Source organism: Melanaphis sacchari, unplaced genomic scaffold (genome assembly GCF_002803265.2).
Source record: "Melanaphis sacchari strain LSU unplaced genomic scaffold, SCAv2.0 Contig116_pilon_pilon, whole genome shotgun sequence".
Lineage (NCBI taxonomy): Eukaryota > Metazoa > Arthropoda > Insecta > Hemiptera > Aphididae > Melanaphis > Melanaphis sacchari.
This window is the reverse complement of record NW_020270453.1, coordinates 1,056,339-1,082,205: the sequence shown is the minus strand read 5'-3', so window position 1 is coordinate 1,082,205 and position 25,867 is coordinate 1,056,339. Positions and strand designations below refer to the sequence as shown.

The 25,867-nt window shown below is 26.8% G+C and overlaps 1 protein-coding gene across 1 annotated transcript; it reads left to right on the top strand.

Annotated features, from left to right (window-relative positions):
* Positions 1-1,156: 1,156 nt before the first annotated feature.
* Positions 1,157-19,439, top strand: LOC112603980 (ABC transporter G family member 23-like). The gene is made up of 15 exons (XM_025352824.1): positions 1,157-1,676; positions 5,961-6,093; positions 6,187-6,341; positions 6,458-6,565; positions 7,627-7,720; positions 7,800-7,952; positions 8,430-8,557; positions 9,789-10,011; positions 11,601-11,781; positions 12,503-12,618; positions 13,483-13,553; positions 14,377-14,465; positions 17,107-17,283; positions 17,357-17,443; positions 18,989-19,439. Exons 1-15 carry the CDS (start codon positions 1,516-1,518, stop codon positions 19,216-19,218), a joined length of 2,106 nt encoding a protein of 701 aa, XP_025208609.1. The 5' UTR covers positions 1,157-1,515; the 3' UTR covers positions 19,219-19,439.
* Positions 19,440-25,867: the final 6,428 nt, after the last annotated feature.

Sequence of the window (25,867 nt, the reverse complement as noted above, 5' to 3'; positions counted from 1 at the left end):
ACAAGATTTTTTTTTAACATTTAATAAATAAACATACAACCTTTAAAAATAATTTACAATAAGTATATGAGCGCAACAAAGTAAAATATACTTATAGGCTATGAATGCTTGAGATGAGTAGCTACTCAGTAGTAGCATTCGACTATCTAATAAGATTTAATATTTTAAAAGTACATAAGTATTTATAGATGGAAATTGAGTAGTTTAATATTGATATACAATGGCGTAGTGATTCGTTTTAAGCTTAAACCATAGTTTATCGAGGAGGTCGGAAGCAAAAAGAAACTATATAATAAGTCGGGAAAAGTGGGCAAGAAGTTTGAAATGGATTTAGCTGAGTAAGTTATACACGTAATAATTTAACCGAATATCTTAAAATATACTTTGGTCCTCTGCCTTACTTATTCATATGATTAAAAATTAAACAATTTTTAAAACCAAAATCGTGAATTTTGGATTCTTAAAATAATGTTTTCTGAATTTTTGTTATAAAATTATATTAGGAATTATATACAGTATAAAGGTATCTATTACATTTTAAATAGTTACATCCTTATATGTATATATTTGACTGATTTATAAGAAACATAAACTTAAATAAATTACTTATTTTGAAAACCATTGGTTCTGTGGATTTCGAATTTAAATTTTGAAAATCGAATCATTTGACATTTTTTCCAGTTCTGTATTTGCTTACATGTACACCAGCTAATACACCCGTGTTACGATATGCCTACGCAACGTTGTACATAATTTCATATATAATATTATGTACGATAAACAGGTAGGTATGGGTACGCGTTACGCATCGCGTCGATTGGAACGAATAAAAAATTCGCAAACGCCAAACACACATTTTTCGTGTGGCGATTTATAAGTGCACACACAACAACCATTGATGTGTACTACCTATTTCGATCACGTCCTGGCCAGTACGTGGCGCAGGATATCGTGTACACAACACTCGCACATAATAATAATATAATGATCGAATTGTGTGTCTGTGTGCTGGGTATGAGTATTGGTACAACAATCGTGACGTATGGAAAAAAAAAACTTAACGCGAGGGGGCATGCCGATTTCGCGCGCCACGGTCGGCCGTCGCCCAAAGTGCCGACGACGACTGCAAATTACCGCAGTGCGCGACAACTATAGTGACACGATGTCCTGCGCGCATCAGTCGATCATTCGCGTCATTACCGTTTTTGCGTTCGCGCAGTCCATATAATAAAATTGTAAATAATTATTGTCGCGTTGTTATACCAATACGTTTCGGCCGCCGATACGATTGTCGTATCGTCGTCTCTGCACCGTCAAACGCCAGCAATAATAATTAAATAACAACACACCGCACCGCAATAGTATTGCACAACGTATTGTATACAGTCGGTTTGCGGAAACGACGGTGTTACGCTGCGCTTGCTTACATTCTTCCCGAAGTTTCGTGCCCCGTCCCCCGCCACCATACGTGTGTGAAACCTTTGAACTCTGTTCGCGCACGACATCGCGACTAAAATGACCGCGTCGGTGGTGACGCGCGACGAGACCCCGGCCGAAAACCAGCAGACGGTCGTGGCCCGCCCCTCGTCGGCGGTAGTCGTGAGGAGCGCGTACAAACAGTACGGTCAGACGGCCATACTCAAAGACTTGAACCTGACCATACCGACCGGAAAAATGTAAGTACCTATACGCGGGTACCGTAGATACGCACGTGACCGGCGCGAAAGGCGAGACGTGGACCGCACACCGACGAAACCTGAACTGCGTGTTGGAAGCACGTCTTTAGTACCTACATAAGGAGCGTTCGCTAGGCAATATCAATATTTTTTAATCAGACCTTAGCTTAGGTAGAAAGGCAATTTTTGAAGTTTCATCCAAACTAGTTCGTTCGTTTTTCATCTTTTTTAAACTCGATAACTCGAATACTATTAAACATAGGTATTCCTCGATTTAATAATTCAATCAACACAAACGTGTAATTCAACCGGTCAATGCGCTAGCTACAGCTATATAGTATCCGTGCAATAAGAACGAATAATGTGCGATTTCGATTAAAAGTTGCGCAACACTATATTATATACGTTCTTATATATATTCTTGCACATGGATGCACAAAACTAAGCATTTTTTCACCTTACAAGTTTCATTGATTTATTGTTTAAATACACCGTTTTTAAGACTTTTATAAACGTTGACTAAACTAACTCAAAATATTATTTTTTTAATTTACTCACTTAACACATTTGGCTATGAAAACGCGTTCAGTGGTCATGTACTGTGCATCTGTGTTATTACCTGAATAGCCAATTTGTATTCGTGGTCATGGCGATCTCGAATATCGCCGAGTAAGGGTTAATTCAACTGATTTTTTTTTTTTTTTTTAATGATGCGTGTTCCGAGTGAACATAAAATGTTTGCTGTAATTTTACTATAAAATAGTGTTTCAAGTGCGGTATGTTTATTTTTATAATGCACAATGGTACAACGTTTTAAAGTATTCATTTTAAAATCGATTATAACTTCACTCGTGACTATGATTTTATATGACTACCTAATAAATCAATAACGGTGATCAAATAATATTATAATATCAATTTGAATGATTCGATGTTTTAGAAAATACACATATGGTAATTTTAATTAGGTCGTTTTAACGTATTAATTCTATTTAGCGAAAATCTATTTGTTATTTTCTGTAGAATTTGTTATATGAACTCAATTAAAAGTTGTCTAATGTTGAGATTTGAAGTAAAATTGAAGAAATTTTATTTCTGGAGATCAGATACGAGTACACGTGACCAATGTATAGTAGATAATGAGAAAAAATTCCTAACGAATATAGTCGAGACAAATTGACACCAATTTACGAATATTTGTTAATTTTTATTAAAAAATGTTTTAACTTGTACATTTTTGAACTTGTGGAAGATTTCAATCAAAAACGTAGAAGATTTTTTCTAAAGAAATACTATCTAACAACAATCGTATTAGAATAAATTATCAAAAATATGAATAGAGATTCATGGCAGACCTTCTGACCAGATTAAGCGAGCTATTCGTGCTTGAACATGTTTTATACATTTATATTAAATAGGTTTATCAATGTATTATAAATTATTAAAATGGTATCAATGCCTTTCATTTTTCGACGAGGCAAATATTCTACATAAATTAAAAGCTCAAAAGATTTTTTTATAACGTAATTTTCATAAATCATTTTAAAAATTGTAAAAACTACAAGCCACTTATGATTACAAACATGCACATTAACCAAAATTAATATTATAAATATTATAGTATTATAATAAAATCCTTAAAATATTACCTTTTTAGTTAATATATCTATAGTTTGGTTTCCTAAAGTCTTACCGATGATACGACACGATGAGATATCATACTATAGCTATTAAAATATGGGTCGAAGCCCCGTTTCCTCTGAGTAGACTGATACCTCAAAAAAAAGGTAAAAGTCCAATACTAACTAATACAAATATTTTTATATTATGACTTGGACTTAACCTAGCACGGCCTCGTACAATAATAGTATTTTTAACAAGTTATAGCAATAACTAGGCTTATTCGCCTAAAGCCTTCTAGCACCACCACTACCATGGTACGAACTTTGAAAACAATCAATAGGTAGTATAGTATATTTTATTATAATAAAGTATTAGATAAAAATATTTATTGCCTAATATATTTATTACTTACATAGCGCATTTTTTTATACATACATAATAATATTGAACATCTTATAACTAAATTGTATAAAAATTGTAAATTTATAATACAACACGAGCAGAAAATATAAACTATTAATAGATAGATACAAAACTATGCTCAAAAGAGGAGTGCTCATTGTTCCTTTTTTTCTTTCGTGTTACTATTATACTATACCTATTACTTCGATAATTATATAGAAATAAGTTTAAAAAAAATATAAGTAGCTGTATTTGAAATCCATTTTGCCTTTCTTCCTATCAGGAAAGAGGTGTGTATGTTAATATTATAGTTTTCATCAGTTGTGTTACAGTCGACAGATTATATTGTATAAAATATTTTAAAAAAGCTAAATGACAGCGTTTATTTTGTATTGGGTTATTTCGGTTTTTTTTTTTATTATTACCAAAAAGCCTCTGACAAGTTGCAATTTAAATACAATTAATATTATTATAATGTGATAAAATAACATCTTTGATAAAAAATTATTGAGGGGATTCAATGCGGACCGTTTTTAAGGAGTTCATATAGGCAATTTTCTAAGTATGTTCTTGCAGATCGTGCAAATGTATGTTTAGTTAGTGTCTTTGGTGACCATTAATGTGTGTAACTGTGTGTAAAACATATAAGACATTAGAGCGCTCCCGCACGTGTACGCGCATGTAAATAATGCAGTATACGATTATTTATTCGTAAATAAAATTATTATTATTATTATTTATTTATCTATTATCATTTGTATTAAATTACTCTATTTATCAGATAAAATATCTGAAAACATGATTAAATTCTTCGTAAGAGCCGCTTAAAAACGACTTTCTTACACTTTAAAAATGAATTTATTCAAATTTTAAAATTAATAATATTAAAAATTCAAAGATATAATTTTGAAAGGGATAAGAGTTCAATTTCTAAAAATTCAAAAAGTCGTCTTCAAGTAAATATCTTTAAAAAATGCATAGATGTTTTCATATATTTTATCCGATATCTAGAAATTAAGATAGTTATAGTAGCTGTGTAAACAGTTGACATAAGATAGATAAATGTTTGCAAAAAACAAAAACGAGATTAAACTCTATTAAGTATTATATAGAATAGTAAGAATTCTTTTTATAGTGATACAAACAATCTCGTCAAACTTTATGACTCTTTATTAGTATTAAACTTTTCAATTTATTTTCTCTTTTTCACGTGTTTGTTGCGCTCAGATTAATACTTCCTAGTTGAATGTTTAAAATTGTCCAACTTATTACTGTAACATATATCATATTTATATATTATATAATATTCTAAAAAATTCAAATATTTGATAAGTATACAATTAAAATTTGTATTAATACTCGTATTTTTCATTAACTTTTTCAAGCTCGTGTGAATATTATGGTACTAGTACTAAGTGGTTTACCTATTATTTCATAGAATTATAAAATTCCATATTATGTTTAAAATAAATTAAAAAAGAACCGTGCTCATTTCAATTGTTAACCACATTAATTAATAAATATTTATACAACACTAATAATTTTAAAGCAATCATAATTATAATTATTTATAATCAGTTTATTCGGTTTGTTATTAATTATTTTTCTAATTACAAGATATCATATAATAACTTTTGTAGGTGTTTTGATGACTATAACCACTGAATAAGAAAATTCTCTACTGGGGTTTTTATATATGTTCTAGTTTTACTGTCAACGTGATTTGAAAATCGGATATAAAAATATTATCAAAATCAGTTAACAATATTTTTCATACAGTTGAAATTTACCAAAGTCAATGATATAATAATTGTATTTAATATTATAAAACACTAGTCAATAACTATATCTTAATTTAAAAAGAATCATTGTAGACGATTATTTTGAGACAAATAAAAATAATCATTGACAAAGCTGATCAAAGAAAATATGAAATTATGATGACATAACATGAATATACGATAATTTTATTATGTTGGGTAATATAATCCATCTTTTTAAATTAATTATTCATAAATGTCATATTAATTGATTTATTTACTACTCTAAACGTATCCAATTAAATTTTTAGTTTTATGCAATGTAAGACAAAAACAAAACTAATAAAGCTACTGTAGTTTTACACAAAATAAATATTGATGAATTGCATCTATATCATAGTTATATCATATATTATGGAATTTGGAATTTATCATGACATGTGAAAAAAAACCATTTATTTAAATATAAATGTAATTTGTAATTGTTGTTAATTTTCAGATATGGGCTATTGGGACCTAGCGGATGTGGAAAAACAACTCTATTGAGTTGTATCGTCGGTCGTTTACATTTAGATTCCGGAGAGATAAAACTTAAAGGCAAACACATATCTGACATTGGATATATGCCACAAGTAATGCCGTCAAATTATCTTACCAAATATTATTTTTGAATATTTTTTCTTTCGTTTTTTTAATATTACACACCTTTGTCTATATTTCTAAAGGAATTAGCACTGCACAATGAATTGTCTATAAAAGAAACGTTTACGTACTATGGTTACATATTTAATTTATCAAATGAAGTTATCGAAACAAGAGGCCGAGAACTAAAGGAGCTCTTGAAATTGCCATCATATAGTCTGAGTCTAAACGAGATTAGGTAAGTAAAAAAGTCGACAAATGTCGTTCACAATTATTGTTAACTGTTACCAACTAATCATTATAACTCCAGTACCTATAATATAACAATGCTATGATGAATTTGATTTCATAAAGTGGTGGACAACAAAGAAGAGTGTCCCTTGCAGTAGCAATGCTCCACGACCCAAAACTGCTGATTTTAGACGAACCTACAGTTGGCTTGGATCCTCTGATAAGCCAGAGGTAATTAAATCTGTTTAATAAAATTACATAGTTAAATTAACATAAGTATCAAAACTATATATTCTTTTTTTTTTCAAATACACACTGTATAGTGTAGGTATAGTGTTTACCTAAGGTACATTAAACATAGGTAATACACATCAACTTTTTTTCTTTTTAAATCCTTCTGGTTAAAACCCTACTCAGCATAAAAGAAATTGTCATAAGTTCAAAATGTAAAATATTCAATAACTTTATAAATGTATCTTATAGTATATTAATACTGTGGATATACGAATGTATGTATAAAAATAACCAAAACATGCATAAGGTCGACTATAACTCAAAACAGATTAAGTGATCGTATCATGATAAATATGGATAAAAGGCTAAGATTATCAATAATGATATTTTATAAACATTTGCATCTAAATATAAACGTATTATAAAATATATATTATACTTATTTTATTGCATACATTTTATTTTTTTATGACAAGAATAGACACTTTATCACTGAGGTATTTACAATTTCGATTTTACACTTAACAGGACTCCTTATAATCCCTTTGTTTACTAAAATCTAGTGAAGCTGATAATGTAGCTCATGATACTTTAATTTTCGGATTTTTTTTTTAAACTTGAGTTTTATATAGGGTTCTATCCCTTAAAATATTTAATCCTAGTTACGCCCATAGGCTAATACATCACATATTATATATGACATAGAAATCATTATATAATATAATATAGGTATGTTATTAAATTATGTAAACTACTATATTTATTCAAGTATCGATTAATTAAAAAGACAGTGATATTTTATTAAATGCATATAAACTCAAAATAAATAACCAATGTTTAAAAACATTAAATGTGTAAATCATAGTAAAAAGGAGATCATTATTCATATTATTATTTTGTATTAAAAATTTAAAAATTCATACTATACACTCATAAATTAGAGTTACTGACTTTTTAGTGTTTTAAATTATATTTGTTTATTATACAATAAAAGTTAAGTGAAAATAAATATAATATGTACTTATTTTACCTGCATTGGATAAAATTTTAATTTCTAGCATTTGGGAACTTTTATTAAATTTGACATCGAATGAAGGTAAAACTGTGATAATCACTACTCACTACATCGAAGAAGCAAAACAGTCACAAATGGTGAGACAAGATTTAATCAACTTTTTTTTTATCAATAAATATAATGAAATATGATAAATTAACAAATATTTGTTTATAGATCGGCTTAATGAGGAAAGGTACTCTTCTTTCCGAAGCAACGCCAACAGAACTTTTGACTTCATGCAATTGTTCTTATTTGGAGGAAGCGTTTTTGAAGATTTGCCAAAATCAAGTGGCTAAGACAAACAGTTTCAAAATACCAGTGAAACAAGTAAAGAGCAATTTTGTTTATTTTTCTAAATAAATAATAAATATAACAATTTTCCCTATGTGATAAATAAATATGGCCATATGGGAATAATAGTTAACATTTCATACTTAAATACTATCATCACTTGCTTGTTTTATTTTCACGTGTCAAAGCATTTTTTTTTTATATACAATTCCTAACCCTTTAAATTAAAACCAATTGTAGAACTACATATATTACATAATTTTCAATATATATATATCAAATAAATTTAACTAGTAAATATTATATAACGTCTATGACTAGTGATGCACATAATATATACTACATATATAATATTATTATTTTTTAAGCTTTAGTTTATTTAAACATTTTCCCTAAACACTTTATATTTTAATATTCAGCCACTTAGGTATAATAATAATTATTAGAAATTTCTACCTATGATAAAAAAATTATGCGATTGTGACGATTAAATATTTCGTGTTTATTCCACAGCCTACAAGAAGGTTTTCTTATGCCCGAGATTTGCCGCCACCACCGTTGTTAAACAACACATTATTTACGGTTGGTCGTTTCAAAGCTCAGGTGTGTAAAAACATTTACCTGTTGAGAAGAAACATACCGTGAGTACAATATCATAATACTAAATTATTAATATATGTAGACATAGACAGATTCATCGAACATGCATGAATGAATTCATTCAAATTAGGTTATTTAAAACACCAATTTATAGTATTATTTTGTACTATTTAAGAATCTTATGATTGTCCCGTAATGATAAAAACTTCTGTTTTTAAAATGATAAACTCTCGTTTTTACAATAAATTATTAATTAGTGAATACGTTTTTGTAAACTTGTATGCACTTAAGTTAAAATTGAAGTGAATAATTTCTGAGTAATTCAAATGTTTATATTAAAGATAATAGTCTTTAACAACTGTTTTACAAATACATAAAATTAATTTAATATTAGATCTAGTAATAATTATCATACTAATTGGACTATTTTTACAAATTATAAATTTTAATAAATTAATAACAATAGTTGACACTTCAGAACTATTAACTTTAGTACGCAAAACTAAAAAACAAAAACAAATAACTCAAATCACTAGATCGAAATTTATTTTTAATACGTAAAAATTTCAGAATAATTATTCTCTAAATAATTTATAAAAAAAGAACGATTTTCACATAAAAAAACAGAAGTTTGTATCTGCACAGGGCACTCCGTATGAGGACATCGTATCCACATGTATTCTTGCCGTCTTATTAATACATAATATACTAATAAATACACATTAAGCAGTTTTTTTGAGTTAAGCTTGAATATTAAAGTGAAATGACTTATATCAAACTTATATGTAACATCATTATCGATGTTCTCTCGTTAATGTTTTATGGTATTTTAATTTTTAAGCGAGTTATTAGTGTATAAGATATTAATATTTTAAATTGCTCGTAATTTAGTTAAAAATTTAAGTATAGTAAAAAATTGTCAAAAAAACATAGATAATGTTCTTACCTTTGAATTTTATAATAAGCCAATTCATAATAATGTTTAAGCTTTTAAATGTTTACAATTTCTGGACGTTCATTTTGATATGTTATGCGATAGTTGGACAATACATGCAGATACTTCATCCTCAATAATACAATCAACTTCAAGAACTTAAAAATAAAGTCTCAAAGCATATTTAAAAATTTTTTAAATTTGAATCTAAATAACTTATCATTGAAGAAATTTGCGATGAGCATACTTGAAGAACCATCCTGTTATAACATTTTAAAATATTATTATAAGACGTACACTTTTTATCCGTTATCTTTTGTTATATACTATTTTTAAAGGTTTACTTTGTTTGTGATCTTCTTACCACTGATACAAACAGTATTATTCAATATCGCCTGTGGCCATGATCCGAAACATTTGACTTTGGGTATATTAAACGAAGAGTCTGTAAACAAATTGGGTACATGTTCATTGACGCAAACGAAAAATTGTTTTTTGGACGGAGGTGTGCCAGTCAGTTGTCTGGTGTTGGAAAGATTAAAAGAAAAGACTTTCGAATTGGTAATATTTACAAACAATTTTTTTCATTGCTGTTAACAGGGCTTTTCATTTAAAAATTTTTTGCTTAACACTCTTTATGTTACTTTAGAAGAAGTGCAAATCGTCTGTTTGAATTACTTGTAAACCAAAAGTTCTTTATTCGAATTGCAAGTATTCAAAAATTCATCGTTAGGAAAAATAATAAATTAATAAATATTATTAAGGTTTAAATATTGGAAAAATCTTTAGTCTTTCACTGAAAAATTAGAATCTAGGTTAAAAAAAAAAATGTATTGAAAAATAATTTTTAACACTTAAAAAATTGAGGAAAAATATTAAAAGTTACTTAATGATACTAAATTTTTATATTTAACTTTTTTTTTGACACCAATTTTATTTTGGATTTTTGTTTTCTGACCCGTTTACTTTAGTATGCTGAAAACGGCCATATAATTAGAATTTAATGCTGGGCTTTAATTTTGAAGTTAAAAGTTAGTCCATACTTGATAAATTATTTTATAGTTTAATTTATTGCTAACAATTGTTTTGATTTAAAATAACACTATGTTTATTTCGTCTATTTTTTTAATTGTGAATTTTACTTTTAAACTATTTTAAGTGTAATTACATTTTTTTTAATTTTCCAAGACTTTAAATTAATTTAAAAATTTATTATTTTTAATTTTTTCATATTATTCTGTGGAGCTTTTTGATAAAAAATAACTTTTTAGAAACATTTTTAGACATAGCGACCATTATAGACCTATAGGATGTATTTTATTATTTAGGAGTTTTCATAAATTTTAGACAAATAATTTTTATTTGCGTATAGTTTTTGAATTATAATTTATATTAGTTGCGAGAATGGCACGCTGCAATTGATAAATGGTCAAAATCTATAAGGGAAATTCTTCATATACTTTATTTCACAACATCATTACTAAGTCGCCACCTGTCTGGTAGTTATTATTATTCTATAACTCTATGTTTATTTAGGCAAATAATTAAATAAATATCTAATTAAAATGTAATAACTAATTAAGTATAAAATAGATAATAATAATTTATAGTATTTTTTAAAACTTTTTTCTGGTAACACACATACTAATATTTTATTATTGTTATTATAACGCGTTGTTAAGTGTTTAAATATTACTTAAACATCGTACATATCAAATTGCAGCAATGTGAGACGTTTTGTTATTGATGAACGTTACGATTTTTTTTGTTACGTATCGTTGTAACAAAAAAATAATATATATAAATATTAGTCATATTTTACCAAATAAAAATGTCAATAGCGCGTCACAGAAATTCTGTGCACGTATATTTGAGATAAAATAAAATATCGACACAGTAAAGGGCAAAGTAACACTCTAAATTACAATCGCATATTATCACAGTTCAATGCCGCAATATATTATTAATATAATAGCTGGTATCTATACATTTGGTTTTTAACACTTTATGGGACCTTCGAACACACGACATAATATTTCGAATCTTTATTAACTTGAATAAATAAATAAAAGCATAATATTAAGCCTTTAACGATTTGGATGTAAAATGTATAAGTGTTGACCCATTTATTATATTTTATCGTATTGCAGGTTGACTATCCCAGTGCGGAAGACGGCCAGTATGCAGTGTCAGAAAATAAGGTCTGGGGATTTCTTCATTTTTCGAAAAACTTCAGCACTAATTTAGCAACCCGTTTTAATGATGGGGGAGATATATCCGACGACAACATATTCGACATGGGATCAATCCAAGCGTGGATTGACAATACAAGTAAGAATGCGTAAGATTGTGGCAGTGGCCGCCAAACGAGTTACTAAGAAATGAAATTGCGTGATCTTAAGATGGAAGGGTTTAGTATAAATTATACTGCTGGTATCACAAAAGAATCAAATGTAAATTATAACTATTAATTTGTTATAATTATGCTGTAATAGCCATTCAATTCAACTATAGTCTATATTATTAAAGTAATTTAATACTAATATCTAATGTTAATAGTTTCGATGGTATAGTACCGGTACAAATTATTATTTATTTTATTAGTTTAAATTAAATATTTCAGTTATATAAACATAAACAAGTACCTACTAACGAATAGGCAAATTGTATTTTTTTTCCAATTTGAACAACTATGTATAAAAAAACGTAATTATTTTTAATAGGTTTTGTAATCAAGTATATTTCGTAATAATACATTATTCAAATTAAAACAGATTTTCGAATTTTCGACTAAATATAGGACCAAAAAACAACATAAAAAAAATAACAAAAATGATAAACTAATAGTTTAATTATATTTTTACTTTCATTCCGAATAAAATTATGTGACGTATAAATTTTATTTTTTATCATCACTATAAAGGATTGTAGTATTTGTACCCGCGAAAAAATTTCAAAATCGATTAAACGCCTTTCCATTCGGTATTAACACTTATACGGCGAAACCATTTAAATATAGAATATTCTATCAATTACACATTTTATTTTTCAGATAAGTATATGTACGACATGATTAAAAGAGACATTTTCGACAGCTACACAGATGTGGTTGATGGTCTTTTCAGCAAATGTAATATATCAGAAAGAATCGGAAACTCACCAATCCGGGTGAGTGAACTCTTAGAAATAAACAGTTTTGATTTCGTAATATTTTCCAAAGATTTCTAACAGTTTACGAATAGTGTGTAAAAATTAGATCGAAATATACACCGCACAAATCAACAGGTATTCGACCGACGACAGTGTAATTTTATAGTCACACTGATGGACAAATAAAATATGATGTAATCGATAATGTTGACGACATTGTTGTAGTTAAGTGCAGGTGTATACTATATACCAAGCTACCATTTGTTCGATAATTTTGGAGGGCAGGCCACATAACAATAATATAGTTTCCAAAATATATACACATATTATTTTTGTTTTACATATCATTAGCCTTGACAAGTTTATTTTTTATTATCCTCATAATGTAATAATTAGTACGCTGTGCATTAATACACACAAACTAAAATGTGGGCACCTCGCCAATTAATAAATGGCTAATTCATTTTTACATAAAAAAATAAAACATAAAATATGAAAATCTATCTAACCATAATAGACAAAACATTTAAAATATTCTATAATTTTAAATTTAATCGAGTTTGTTAGCTGTTTTGTTTTAATTATCAATGTACGCATTCTTTACGATTACTTATATTCAATTTAGTGTATATGCCTAATTCTAAACCAATTATAAAATGCATTTTATTTAAAATTTACTCTATCCCAACGATTCTTCGTTGGTACGTTAACGTTCGTTAACGGTTGCTCGCAGCATATCCGTTCTTTGTGGTCATTACTTCAGAGGATGCAATGAACTGTTAAGTTCTAACAGTCATTATCATAAACGATAACCATACGTATTACCTAGATATTTATTATAATAATGAATATTTTATATTGGATATTTTTTTTTTTTTGTAGTTCTTTGACCCTGTTTACGGAAACAAAAATCCAAGCTTTATACATTACGCTTCGCCTGCAATAATAGCACTGTAAGTATAATCATAGGCGTACACGCAAAGGTCAGCAGGTGTGTGCTTTTTTACCCTTGAACAATCCAACTTTGTATTTTAAATGAGCTAGTCAAGCCCATTCTGAACCATTGCACAATGCCAGACTACTCTACAGTAATGAGACTAAATAGGCTTATAATTTAATTTTAAAATAATTACTACGCCGTAGTATATATATAATACGCCGTTGAATAGTCTTTTTCTATTCTATTTAATTAATTATTCTAACATTAGAAATTCTGAGTACAATATTAATAGTGAATACTTTAAATTTAAATATTAAAAAATAAATATGATATAGAAAAATAATATTTGGCTATCTATAGCATATTAATTATATAAATTTTTCTATACTTGAGCCTACGGACGTTTACTTAATAAATAAATAAATAAATAGCTCATTGCACTATAAATATTTATATAGCGTTTATAGTTTTTTTATAAATAAAAATAAAACATTTTTTTCTTTGAAACAATGTTTAAATAATACATAGTTAAACTATCTTTTTTATATAAAATATGTACTAGATATATAGAAAAAATAATTTAAATCACTATTTATTTTAATAGGTGAGAATTTACTATAAAATACATATTAATCATAATTCATAATAATATAAAAGTTATAAATTATAATAAATTATTTTTCTTTGAACATTTAGAAAGATTTGAATATAAACTTGTAAACATATTTGATAAACATGGCTAGATACCTTGTGCACGCCTATAATTTGTTAACCTAGACATAATTTGCTTTAAGAAATATAATGATAATAAATAATTATATTTTTTTATTTTAAAGATGTGCATTTTATCTCCCTGCAATCTACACAGGATCCACGATTATTTCTGAAAAAGAAGGAGGTGTCATCGAGAGAGTAGTCTTATCAGGTATTATTTACTCATTTATAAATTTGTATTATAGGTGTTGTTGATTGATTGATGGAGGCGAAGTAAATCGCTGAGTAAACCCAAGCCAAATTTCATATTTTTTTTTTTTACAACTTGAGATTAAAGTTACTAAAATCTAATACTTCCTTAGTTGTGCACAGCAATAATTTTACGTCAAAAAACCTAATTTTTTTGTTAGTTTTTTTTTTTTTTGAGATAGAAAGCTGATTAATTTTTTAAGTTGTTTATATCGCAGTATATTATTATATTTCATAATATTATCGTAAGTCTAACGAGATTTTTCACTATTATTAATTGGTTTAAAATGACTAAATAAAATATCATACGTTTATCTAATTCTTTTAGTGTAGATAACTAAAAATAATGATTGATTTTTAAATAACTGTTTAAAATATCTAGCAATATAACTAATTTTGATTGTTGATGTATAGATACCTATCGAGATTTCAAAGATATAAAAAAAAGTTAATAGTAAATAATTTTCTGTAAATAACAAATAAGTATGTTAATTCATACAATGTTACGTTTTTACCAAATTAATAATTAATAACTAATACAATTTTTATCAACACAGTAAACTTCTTTTTAACCAACTCAACTTAAATTTTTTTTAAAGCTTAGCCAACCTCATAGAATTTTCTCTGTTTCGACGGTGAAGTTGTCAATATAATACAGTAGGATCTAGTTAATCCGAACGGCATTGGGAAAGGAATTATTCGGATTACTTATGACTTAAAAAAAAAATCAATTTTCTTGCAACTTAAATTTTGAAATTATTTTTATATTTTTATTCTATACTATATTAATTCATAAAAATTCGTTGTTGAGAAACACAATGAAAACAATCAAAATCATTATAATTAGGTATGTATATTGTACAGCCAGTTAATACATATATACATAAGCGGAGATTGCAGGTGCTTGGGAAGGCTTAGCTCACCCAAATTAAAAGCTCCCAAAAATCATTGAAAGTTTTTCAAAATATTAAATAGATATCTATTTTTCAACAATGCAAAGAAAGATTTAAGCCCCCATAAAATTCAATCAAATATCCGCCTATGTGTACATATATTACATATTATTATGATACACGTATGTATTAGTATAACAATGCGGCAATTTCCAAACCCGTTCAAATTACTACGTCTTTCAGATTAGCCTGTGTTCAAATTAACGAGACCCTACTGTATATTATAATTTCGATATTCACAGCTGCCTTATTCTTAATTTCACATTCTCTCAGATTGGTTGTTAATGTATCATTTTAAATAATATAGCTGCGTACACACTTGTAACATTTGCGCATAATGCAACGTAGACGCACTATTTGTTTCCCTACGAAGGAACAATCTTTTGATGCTAGTCGAATTTTTCGACAGATCGTAAAACATGAGATAACTTTGTTGCGCAACGATGTTACGTCTTTACGTCCACGCATTTATATTGCTGTTACAATTCTACGTTACGTTATGTGTGCAAATGTTGCAAATGAGTATGCTTTATGGATACAATATCAGATGAACAATCGATTTTAAGTTCTCAGATTGGTAGCTTCATATAGTTTTTCTCGCATTATTATTTATTACCATAATATATACTGATCTGAGGCTAAAGTACATGTCCATTACGACGTTAATGCAATTAGACCCTTCCCCTTTCCAAGCATAATAAGTAGGGCTCGGAAGTTGTAGGAATTGCATATTGTTCTGTATTCTCTCAGTTTATAGAAGATCAAGCTAGAAATCTGAACTATACAATAGAGAGTTAAAAAAATTGAAAATTGTAAATGCATATTTTGCATATTTTATCAATTTTAACTAAAAAAAATTGATTTTTTTCTTTCTTAACCAGTATATTTCAAATAATATTAAATATAAAACTCAACATTTTCAACGAAGGTATTTATCATAATTTCAAAAATACTGAAAAATTATTTTGAATCATATTAAAAATCAGTTATAAACAGTTTTTATGTACCTATATTATTATTTTATTGATTTATTAACAAGATTTGATGTATTTTTATTTTTTTTTGGAATTCAGAATAATTTTTTTGCATATTTTACATAATTTTTAATGCATATTTTATAGTTTTTTCATGCATATATATTTTGCCTTTTTTAGCTCCTACAACTTCCGAGCCTTAGTAATAAGTAAATATTGTGATTTTTTTTAATTTCAAAATCAAACCAATAAGAATTATTATTAAGAAATTATTTTGTCTTATATTTAAGTGTTCACTGAATTATGAAAAAACAAATGACAAGAATTGTTGTTTTTTCCATAAAAAATGTGTTAAGGAATAATATGACCCGATAGCATGTATAATAATAATATTTACCAATTACCATTATTTTCCTGAGATTTTACGTGTTTGTTTGCAGCTATTCTATTTGCTTCAATAATTGTAAATAAAATTATAAATTTAAAAATGTAATTATTTTATTTTAAATCATTTTTGTAAATTATGTAATTAATGTAAATAAATATTTTATATTTAAATGTCGATAACTGTAGTTGAGGGCTACGTTTCTCATTTTTTTTAATCAATATTTTGAGCTTTTTACACCTAGATATATACAGTTACTTATTGTAATATTGACAAACATTAACTATTTAGGAATGAACTTCATTGAAATTGCTTTGGCTCAAGTATTGGTACAAACGGTATTTATCTTCATTCAAACTACCCTGGTAATGCTGGTCATGTTCGTTATATTCGACAACCCATTCGTCGGCGACATATTTCCATCATTTTTGCTATTAACAATGATCGGATGCGGTGGAATGTGTTTTGGTACGTCACCGGCGCAATGAATAACTTGTTGATTAGATGTTATAATAATATTTAATGCTGTTTTTGTTTATAGGTTTTTTCACGGCCATTATCTGTAAGACGACAACGGAGGCGGCGTTTCTGGGAATTGGAACTAATTTCCTATTGAAATTTTTATGCGGTAATTATTATTTATAAAAATGCAAATATCTACAACACACGACAATCTTATAAGACATATTTTAATATTATATAATAATATAAAATATAGTGTGAAAGAATATATATTAGGGGAAGGGAGGGATGATGAAAAAATAAGAGGAAAAGTAGAATTCGTCAACGACCTGAAATCTACAATTAATCAAAACTTTTCGAGACACAACAAAATATTTTTTGACTGCAAAATATACATATTTTTTTCATTTTCTATGCATTATATGAGTGCATATCATACATATTTACCGTAAGTAAATATAAAGTACTACTGAATAACACTTCATATTAAATTTTGGTTTGGCAAGAAATAAAAATGCAGGTAATCGTTTATGACGTCTGCGCAACTAGCCAGTTGCATTAATCTACAGTGGATAACATATTATTTATATAAACTAGACGATAAATTTAACGTAAAAGTCCTAAATAGGACTAATTATTTTGGTATTTAAAAATATTTTTTACGCAAACATAAGTTGTTACATAACAACATTTTTGAAAAAAACATTTTACTGTTTTCATTTTTTAATGTTTTTACTTTTTTTACGTGTCAATAACGTAGATTAATTGTAATTTCATATTTTAAAAACCCGAAGTCCCAACACTGGTTGGCTTCTTCGATCATGACTACTGTCTCATTAAATACTCATTGTAAATATTGTTAACTATTATTATCCTTATACTTATTGTAAAAAAAAATATTTCACAGATTGTGCAACAAAAAAAATAAATGACAAAAAAAAAATAAAAATATTTTAAAATAGTGTATATTTTGGAATAATGTTTAACAAAAATTTAATTTTAGGAAAGCAGTTAATATGATATAAGTATATAAAGTTTAGTTAACAGTAATGGGTTAACATTTTGTAAAATAGAATCTTCTTTTCCACACTATTCCGATCATCTATGTTTTAAATGTTAGTTACTAATAAATTATTTGTTTACAATTTCATTTAAATATTTTAAAGTATTCCAATAAATATTTTGAATTGGTTCAAAAAGTAAAAAAGGTAGGTATATTGTCACTAAAAAATAGAAAAAATCTTAAAAATTTGATCACGAAAAAAATATTTTTTTTCATGCATTATTTCGTCATCATTTGAAATATATTTTCAAAAACTTTATTTTTAAATTAAACGATAATGAGTGTTCTTTGATATTAGAATCACCAGATATATATAAATACAGAGGGTTTTAAAAGTTCAGAAACATATTTTATAAGTACGTTTGAATAGATATTGTTGAAAATATTTTCAAAAATCAATAGTTCATTAAATTAAACTAAAAATGAGTTAATAAAAAAAAATGATTCAAAAACTATTATAGTATTTTAAGTAATGAATGTCTTACATTCAATGTACAATGTATATTGATCTCTCTCTCTCTAACGTTATTAACGTAGATTTGATTAAATTAACTCAGGTTTTAGATATTTGTTGTAATTAACTCGGCTACCTTATCTACTAAACTCTTGTCAAACGCTAATGTCCGTTCTAATTGGACCCTGTTTCAGGACTTATGTGGCCCACTGAGGGCATCCATTACCTGTTGCGCAGCATCAGCGTCTACATGCCGCTGACAATGTCCACGGAAAGTCTGCGATCGCTAACCGCCAAAGGCCTGGGCCTCCAGCATCCTTCCGTGTACCTGGGATTCATGTCGATCTTTTCTTGGATACTCGTCTTCACGCTAGTGTCATTTATAATGCTAAAACTCAAACGTGACGTGTGGACGAAAAGTTAATGGCGCATAATTCACATAATAAAAATATTAAAATTTAAAAAAATACCTAAAAAATCATTAGGTATACCGATTTATATTGTTTTTGTTCCGGTGGAAACCACCAATAGATCGCGAATGTATCTACAAACTATAAATAAATTAGCATATCATATTTATTTATAATTATACGCCATGTGTAATGGTTGTAATGTTTTAAACGATGTTTTTATTTATAAATATAGTATAATAATAATAATATAATATGTATAAAAACATAACTCATTTGATGAAATTATATCATATTATATTAATATATTAGATGATTATTATTTATTTGCTGCACATTGGTATCTAATAAAAGATTTTTTTTATCAAATTATGTACATAAAAAATGGTAAACAAAAAAAAATGTCTCCCATTACAGCTGGTTAGGTTAGTTATTTCTACTCCACGATATGGATTTGGCTCGCAGCCGCCTATTGCTGTCTCCTGTTCTCAAGTCTAAAAAAGTGAACGTGAACGAATTCAATGTTTTTAATGATCGTTCTGAACACTAGTCCCCACCCGGCTAAAATGAAATACTGTTAAAAAAAATATTTAATATAAATACTTATACACATTAAAACAAATAGTAAAATAATTTAAAAGTTAAATGTATGAAATAATCAATGTTTAATATTTACTCATTACAGATATTTAGACTATAGAAATAATTTAAAAGTCCGTCTTTTGAAAAGTTGATATTTAAAAAACTATGAATACGAGTAGACCAATTATTTTCTTTATCACAAAGATTTCAAAGAGTTATTTAAAAATACATTTTTATTGTTATTTTTAACCAAAATACCATAAATGTTGAATTTTTTGTATAAATTCAATAAAATATAAATACTTAAATGAATAATCCAAATAAAATATTGAAATTTATTATCAAAAGATTCTAGTATTTTTTTAATGCCACCGCGGACTTAATCCTTTTTTGATGTATTAGTTTTGATGTGTGTATTGTCTCTGTCTTATACACGTACGACATAGCAAATTTTCGTTCACCGATTTTAGTGCTTTTAGTTTTGATGTTAGAGTGAATTGACCTAAAGTTTAATTTTTAGTTAAGAACATTATCTGTGTTCTCTCGTTGGTTTTTTTCGATATTTTATTTTTTAAATGAGTTATGAGCATTTTTAAACAATTATGTTTTTCATACTCATAACTCATTTAAAAAATAAAATATTGAAAAAACCAACGAGAGAACACAGGTAATGTTTTTACCTAAAAGTTTGATAATAAGTCACTCTAATATGAAAACTAAAAGCACACTATTTAAACTGATGAACGAAAATTTACCATGTTGTATATATGTGTAAGACGGAGAGACACTCACGGATGCGACGTTCTCTTAATTTAAAATGTATACCTACACATATATTTCAGAGTTAAAACTAAAAAAACTAAAGAAGTCTGAAGTCGTTTTGCTATACCTATTATAGTATGAACGCCTATTAACCATTAATTTTGACATTGACTAGATCAAAACAATGTAAAGGATGTGTTAAATTTTAATTCAATAATAAACCATTGAAGCAATACGATACTACTACTTTCACGATCTCACATATTATGTTGTCTCCGTTTTACACACAACATACAAGCAGATTTGCGTCCAGATAAAAACAATCAAGTGTTGATAGCTTTAATATTAAGGGAAACTTATCAACTAACATACTATATTAATGTTAAAGGTAAGATTGTAAGAACATTATCCGTGCTTATAAACGTTCGTTTTTTCGATATTTAAATTTTTAAACTAAAAATAAGTAGTTTCAACTGTTAATATTTACAATGTTTATATACTATTTAAGAATTAAAAAAATATAAAAATAAATATCATAAATATTTAATAAAAAATTCATCCTCGGTTATTCGTCATAATAGTACAAAATTGTATGATCAAAAGTAACATCGTATAATTCAAGTGAAAATAAAAACTTACGGTTTTATTTATGTATTAGTTTATTATTATGTTAATTTTGTGGCATTTTGAAACACAAACCATAAATTGATAAATAGTATACAAAACAGCGAGTATTGGATAATAATAAATTATTTATTTTTCATGTTAAATATTTAGTAAGGGCAGTGCACTCTACGCGGAATGTGGTAGATTCCGAGTCTGCCAGCGGTGACCATACGCCGCCGCCAGAGCGCGGTTTCCGACTTCAAACGCTTACGCTCTACCCTGTGATCACCGAGGCCAATGTGCTATGTATATATACGACTGAAACGACGACAAGCAAATGCAAGGCGCTCGCGGTAGTCGGCGTCAACTCAGCCGTACGGCAGGAACTGTTTGTATTAAAACACAGGCAGTATAACTTTAAACATTGAAGGGCCAGAAATTGATAACCTATATATAATTGCTTCATTGTGTGTTCGGCCAACACCCGAACAACACGGAAGCAGTTTCTATACGTTCTACGACTAACTGCACACATACCCGCCTTGCACCAAAAATTTTTGTGCCAAATTTCGACGAAATTTTTCTATTCTCTCAGTTGTTTCCAGTCTCAAAAATAATAATAAATATTATTATAATTAGAGCACGTATTTTTATGCATTAAAAAATATTGAAGTATGTCATATAATATTCAGCAAAAATCATAAAAATATGCATCAAATACACAAGAAAACTTTTTGTTTATACAAAATCCACAAATTAAACAACTTATAATAATTAATTATTTAAATACACCAAGTATATAAAAAAATTTCGCTTTAATATGCAATACATTTCGAGTTTTATAAAAATATGTAGAAATATACAATTAAAATTTCACCAATATATTCAAATTATTATGATACGTGAAAATAACTGATAAAAATCCAAAAAAGTGAAAAAGAAAATAACAAGCGATTGCATATTAATCCACACTCTGGTTATTATTTAATACCAACAAAATTATTTTTAATATTTTTACGTGACAAAATATTATTTTATACATTTTTTTTTTTTTTAATTTTTGCTTTAATAATTTAATATGCAATACATTTCGAATTTTATAAAAATATGCAATAACCATTAAATATACAGAAATATGCAAAAAAAAAATTTACCATCATATTCAATATTTTGATTCGTGAAGATAATTGACAAAAAATCCAAAAAAGTGAAAAGGAAAAAATCTGCGAGTGCATAGAAATCCGCGCAACTACATTTACAATCAATATTCGATGTTATAGTTTCGTCGTGATTGTTCGATTTGCAAAAACAACATCTGCTTCTTGTTTAACAAAATATGATCTTCATTGTGTAAAAACAGTTAGAGAAGTATTCATAAGATAAAGCATTTTCCCAAGATATTTTAATTTTTAAGTGAGTTACTATTACGAATAATACAAATAATATAAAATAATAATAATACTTTATATGCATTATATAATATTTAATATTAATTGTATAGAAATTGAAAAAAAATATATTAAAATGATTAAAATATAATCTATTTATGGTGTATTTTTTGACTAATAAAAAACATAAAGTCGGTCGATAAGAAATATGCCGAATACGGTCAGTTGATATCGTATGTGTTTTCGTCTGACGTATATATAATTAGTATAATACGTATTCTTGACTAGATACAGTTTTTTGTTGGGAAAATTAAATTATAAATTCCTAATTTAAAAATAAATAAATTTATAATTTTTGATTTTTTAATGAAAAATTAAATATTTTTAAAAGCATATTTTAGTATTTAGGAATATTTTTAGAGCATATATGATAATTTTTAAGGGCATAGATGCATGAATAATTTAACGTTTATTAGAATATGCAATCTCTAGCCTTAGTCATTATATGTATCGTTTGATAAATCAAAGTATTTAAATTATTTTATTAAAAAGTTTTTCTCAATTTCGAACTTAAATGCACTCGGGGCCAACTCAAGGTATAAGCGAGCTAGGCACCTGCCTAGAGCGGCACTTCGGCAAAGGCAGCATCTTCAAAATTAACTCATACATTTTTTTATTTTTTTATTTTGCTATTATGTAAGAAAAATTTTTAAAAAAATTCATCCATAAAAACCAACTTACCTAAAAAATAAAATAATATTGTCTAAACTTATTAGTTATTACTATATATGCTGTATCCAATATAAATCCGAATTGCAGCCATTGTGAACGTTTTTTCAACGCGTAAATCGCGTGTATGTTCATTGTAATTGCTATAGCTAAATTTAGTTAGATCGTATCTTTTATCTGATCTAGGTAAATTACACAATTGGTATCAAACAGACATCCAAGATGGAAAACGAAGTCATCTAAATGATTTTAACTAGATTGTTTACGAGACGTTTTCATTGAAAAATTAACGAACATCATATTTTCGAATATTATTTAAAAAATTGTTTTAGAATAATTAAGATCTTAACATTTTATGAGCAGATATAAGAACTAATAACAATAAAAATAACTATAGGTATTATTATTATATTATAATACATATCTACTATAAATTATAATATTTTTTAAATAATTTGTGTTGTATATATTAAACTAATAGTATTATGGTTTTTATACTTCTAGAATAAGCAATAAATACAATTTAATTGATATTTGATTGTCAACAGAACGAGATTGTGATATTATTATAATTGTATACAATGTACGTATATATTGTGTAATCGTGTATAGATTTAGGTGCCTAATTATTATTGTCACTAACGTGCACCATCTCTAAAAAATTAATTATTATATCGTTAATAGTCAACAACAGATAAGCGATAAGTTTTATATAACAATATAAATTTTTCTTTGTAAAAACATTTTACTTTTGAAACGTGTGATCCGAAATCAGTTCATGAGTACGTATGTAGAAACAAATTGATAGAACTACCTATACCTATTCTAATACTTATATGATACTAAAGATTCTAATGACTTTACCAATAACTGCTGCAACAGCTGAGAGAAATTTCTCAAAACTTAAAATATTAAAAATGTATTTGCGATGAAGTATATCTCAAGACTGATTGGTAGGATTGACCACTCTTTCTACTGAAAACGAAATTGCTGAAAAATAGACATGGAAGAACTTATACAGAGCTTTGCTCCAGTAAAAACAAGAAAAGTCAATTTCAAATAAAATTAAGTTTGTTTTATTTTATCAATATTATTATTATAATAATGTAATGATGTGCGTCTAAGCAATCATATATAATTAAAATTAAATATTTAAATAGAGTATAATAAAATAATTTAAAATACTTATGATAACCGATAGTTACAAGTCGTTAGTATTGAATAAGATAAAATTATAGAAACAATTGATAACACACGTACACACGCACACACATGCAAGACATTAGTTATAAAAAGGCCGGTCACCGCTTGTCAAAAGGACAGTGTTCTTACCGTCTTTTTGTATAAACGATCACAAGCGAGTATAAAAGACTACGCAGATCAGATATACAAGAAGACATAAGTGTTAAAATTATTTATAGTTAAAATTAAATATATGTTAAATAATTTGTGCATTAAAAAATTAAAATTAAGTTAATAAGTGTACTTGAATAAAGAAAGTCTTGTAGTTAATTAATACATATTGGTCACCTTACAACATACCTATTCAAAACATTCACTACAGTATCAATAGAGAAGTCACTGTCAGGAGAGGAAAGGTAATATAATGATTTGTAATTAATTTAAAGGCGTATAATCGAACCCTGATAAATAAAAAAATTAATAAAGGTCTTTTTAAATTATTACAATAATTTGTTTCATTTTTTAGAAAGCAATAAATATTTGATTATATGCATTTCTAAAATCTAAATATTTGTGTACCTAATGAATTTATAATCAATTACATAACCATACAAATATGACATTAAAATAAAAATATTTATAAATATCCCAAGCTGAAACTCCTTACACTACTCGTTATTTTTTTTTTAAATAAAAAAAAATTAAAATATTTTTTATGTATATATAGGTATACATAAAAAATACATAAATATACATATCACATAAAAAATAGGGTAAGAGGGGATAAGTTAAAATAAGAGCTCAATATTTTATTTTAAAAGGCGGCAAAATTTGATTTCGTCTAGTGCACTATTTTTGCTTGAGCCGACCCTAAATGCACTACAATAATACCATGTGGTAAAAAATTCACGGTTAAAAATATAAATAGAGGCACGATAGTATTATAAATTTAACATGTAAAGATTAATCAAATAATTGAAAATCAAGATATTATCTGTAGTACAAGTCTACAATGTTATTTAAATTTTTGACGTTAACGCCTATCGCATTTTATAGAGTATCTATCGATAGACTGAGATACATAAATAAAATAAATATTACTATATTTCTTGTAGGTGTGCTTTAGGTTTTAAGGTAATTAAATCATCAAGGTCAGATATAAGTTATATCTGACCTTGATCTATATAACCTATTTATATAACCTATCTTATTAATTGAGTTGGTTACAATATAATTATCATAAGTGGTTGCGTCATAGAAAATAGATAGATATGAAAGTTCAAAATACGAATAAATGCAATTTAAATGACTAAACTATAAAATGAGCATACAAATCAGTTGTATTAACATAAATAATTTATTAAAATTGATTTTTAAGCTTTTACATTTTTTTTTTTTTTTTTAAATACAAAAT